At 46.2% G+C, this 2,230-nt stretch overlaps 1 protein-coding gene across 1 annotated transcript; it reads right to left on the reverse strand.

Moving 5' to 3' along the window:
- Window positions 1–259: 259 nt before the first annotated feature.
- Window positions 260–1,846, reverse strand: LOC104944277 (uncharacterized). The gene is made up of 2 exons (XM_010769792.1): window positions 1,740–1,846; window positions 260–1,114 (listed from the first exon to the last, which is right to left on the reverse strand). The coding sequence occupies exons 1-2, from the start codon at window positions 1,772–1,774 to the stop codon at window positions 349–351; spliced, it is 801 nt and encodes a 266-aa protein (XP_010768094.1). The 5' UTR covers window positions 1,775–1,846; the 3' UTR covers window positions 260–348.
- Window positions 1,847–2,230: the final 384 nt, after the last annotated feature.

Raw genomic sequence — 2,230 nt, forward strand, 5'->3', positions numbered from 1 at the left:
TAAACAGTTTTACCTTATTCACCTGTAGTGTCTTGGAAAATGTATTGACTCTAATATCTCAACAAAATAAAAGATAATGCCTCATTTGAATATTTAAACATAACATTTCACCAAAAACTTGTAAGGCAAACAGAATGGCCTCATGTAAGTAATCATCGGGGGAAGTTTTCATTGTGATTACTTTTAATTTAAACTCTTACTTTTACAATAACCTGTAGTGTCTGCCGTTAGTTGAATATTACTTTATTCAAGGCCCAAATTAAGACACCTTACTAAGTTCATATTCTGCACATATTAAGCACTTTTATTACATAAATTAAATATAATAAAAATGAACAGTCAAAGCTTTTAATGAAAGGAGCTCTTTCTCTTCTGTGGTCTGACATAAAGGACAGCATAATGTAGCCATAAGTTCCCCAGCCATAATGTCCTCCTCAGGCAGGCGGAGAAACCGGGAAGGCTGGGAAGAAGCACCAGGCCCAGAGGAACACTTTGGGAGTTCTGTTCTGTGGAGAAATACGTTTGAGGTCCAGAGTCCTGCAAAAGTTTTGAGTGGAGCGAGTACAACCTTTCCAGCAGCACCAGCGTCCAGACCAGGGTGCAGCTGAGCTGAGCCCAGTGAGACGTCCTGAACCTGCGGGTCTGCGCGGGCCAGCGAGACACCAGCGTTGCCTCCAGTCCCAGCAGCCCCAGCAGCAGCAGAGAGGCCAGGTGGTGAGCGTCAAGCAGCTGCTGACAGAGCACACCCATAGCCTCCCTCCACCATCCCTCCTCCCTAATGTTAGTCTCCTCTGTCCAACGGGTCTCTAGCGTCACTCCCAGCCGCAGCGTCCAGTGCAGCAGCACAAGGCTGTCCGTGAGCGCCAGCCGGCCCAGCAGCACGGTGGAGGGCTTGGTGGAGATGTGGGGGGAGCGCAGCAGCAACAGGGCCCGCAGGCTGAACACGCTGCCAGCTAGCAGGGGGAGGCCGGCTGCGTGGGGGAACAGCAGCACCGTCACCAGCTTCAGCAACAAGAACCGCCGCAGCCATCCTCGAGAGGCCAACAGCTCGATCTCTGTGGAGGGCCAGCACCAAGAGCTCATCTCACATATCAACTTCACAAGTTGGTTTGTTCTGCAGAGAGTTCAACATGTGGGGGTTACAGTAGCTCTATGCCATGCTCCTATTCTGTTTTGGAAAATCTCATCAGTATAAATATTCATCTTGTCTCCCTGCTCCACCCCTGCAAAGGTGGAAACACAACACACCTCGTGATTTATATCCGCAACATTACTTTATGACTTTCTCAGTTTTTATGACTAAGCTGGAGTGTTGTGTAAGTAGGCAGAGGTCCAGGCAAGCAAAAAGCCATCAATACATTCTTCAGTTTTATAGGCGTCTCTCAACATGACTGAGGTTGAACCTCACCTGCCTCATCTAAGTTCTATTGAGGATTAAAGGATAAAGGCACCTACAGAAAAAACATATAGCGCTCTATGACACTTCAGGGGAAAGTAAGAATTGTTCACAACGGGTAACTTTGATTTACATGTCAATGAAGATGATACATTTAGCTAGATTATGAATCTGTCTAGATATATCAACTCGCCTCCAGTTCAGAAGAGATCCAATGTTGACCTCTGTGTTGTTACTGCTAATTGTTCACATCTGAAACTTCATAGTTCAACAGCAGATTCATACCTATGTATATACCTTTTAAAAAATAATAAAAAAATGGTACTGTATGTGTGGGACTCACCTGTGTATTGGAAGGAAGTCACGGTTAAAAGTCATCGTCCTGTTTCACCTGAATGTGGGCTGCTAGCTCTGTCCCCCATGCCAGCCTCGCTTCTCGGGATGAGAAGGCGGATTGAGCAAGTGTGTGTCTCTGCTCTCTTTATCAATTGGTTGTTTCAACTGGACTGGTTCACTCCGTAACTGTCATCACGTCTCGTCTGGAGGAGAGCCAGACTGGATCTGACTCATGTTGTAGGAGAAGCTGTGCCCGAGGCCTCGCTGTAGTAAACCTGAGTGTTTTTCCATGCAACACAGAGCCAAAAAAGGAGATTTGAATGGGAGATTTGGTGCCAGGGAAAAAGTTGCCAACATGCCTTGCATTCAATCTGTCAAGTAAATGCAGGTGGGCAATCTTTTTTATAAAGCATAACTGCAAAAGACAAAAGCAAAAAAACTACGAAGGCACATAAAATGACTCCAAAGCAAGGGCTGATCTACGGAGGGGGGGGGCAA

The sequence above is a fragment of the Notothenia coriiceps genome, unplaced genomic scaffold (genome assembly GCF_000735185.1).
Source record: "Notothenia coriiceps isolate Sejong01 unplaced genomic scaffold, NC01 NC01_scaffold00007778, whole genome shotgun sequence".
Taxonomy (NCBI): domain Eukaryota; kingdom Metazoa; phylum Chordata; class Actinopteri; order Perciformes; family Nototheniidae; genus Notothenia; species Notothenia coriiceps.

Bases quoted from the DNA above. Each gene is read 5' to 3' on its own strand.
- LOC104944277 (XM_010769792.1), bottom strand. From the start codon at position 1,774: ATGACTTTTAACCGTGACTTCCTTCCAATACACAG. The intron at 1,115-1,739 runs GTGAGTCCCACA...AACTCTCTGCAG, and splicing joins GACTTCCTTCCAATACACAG to AACAAACCAACTTGTGAAGT.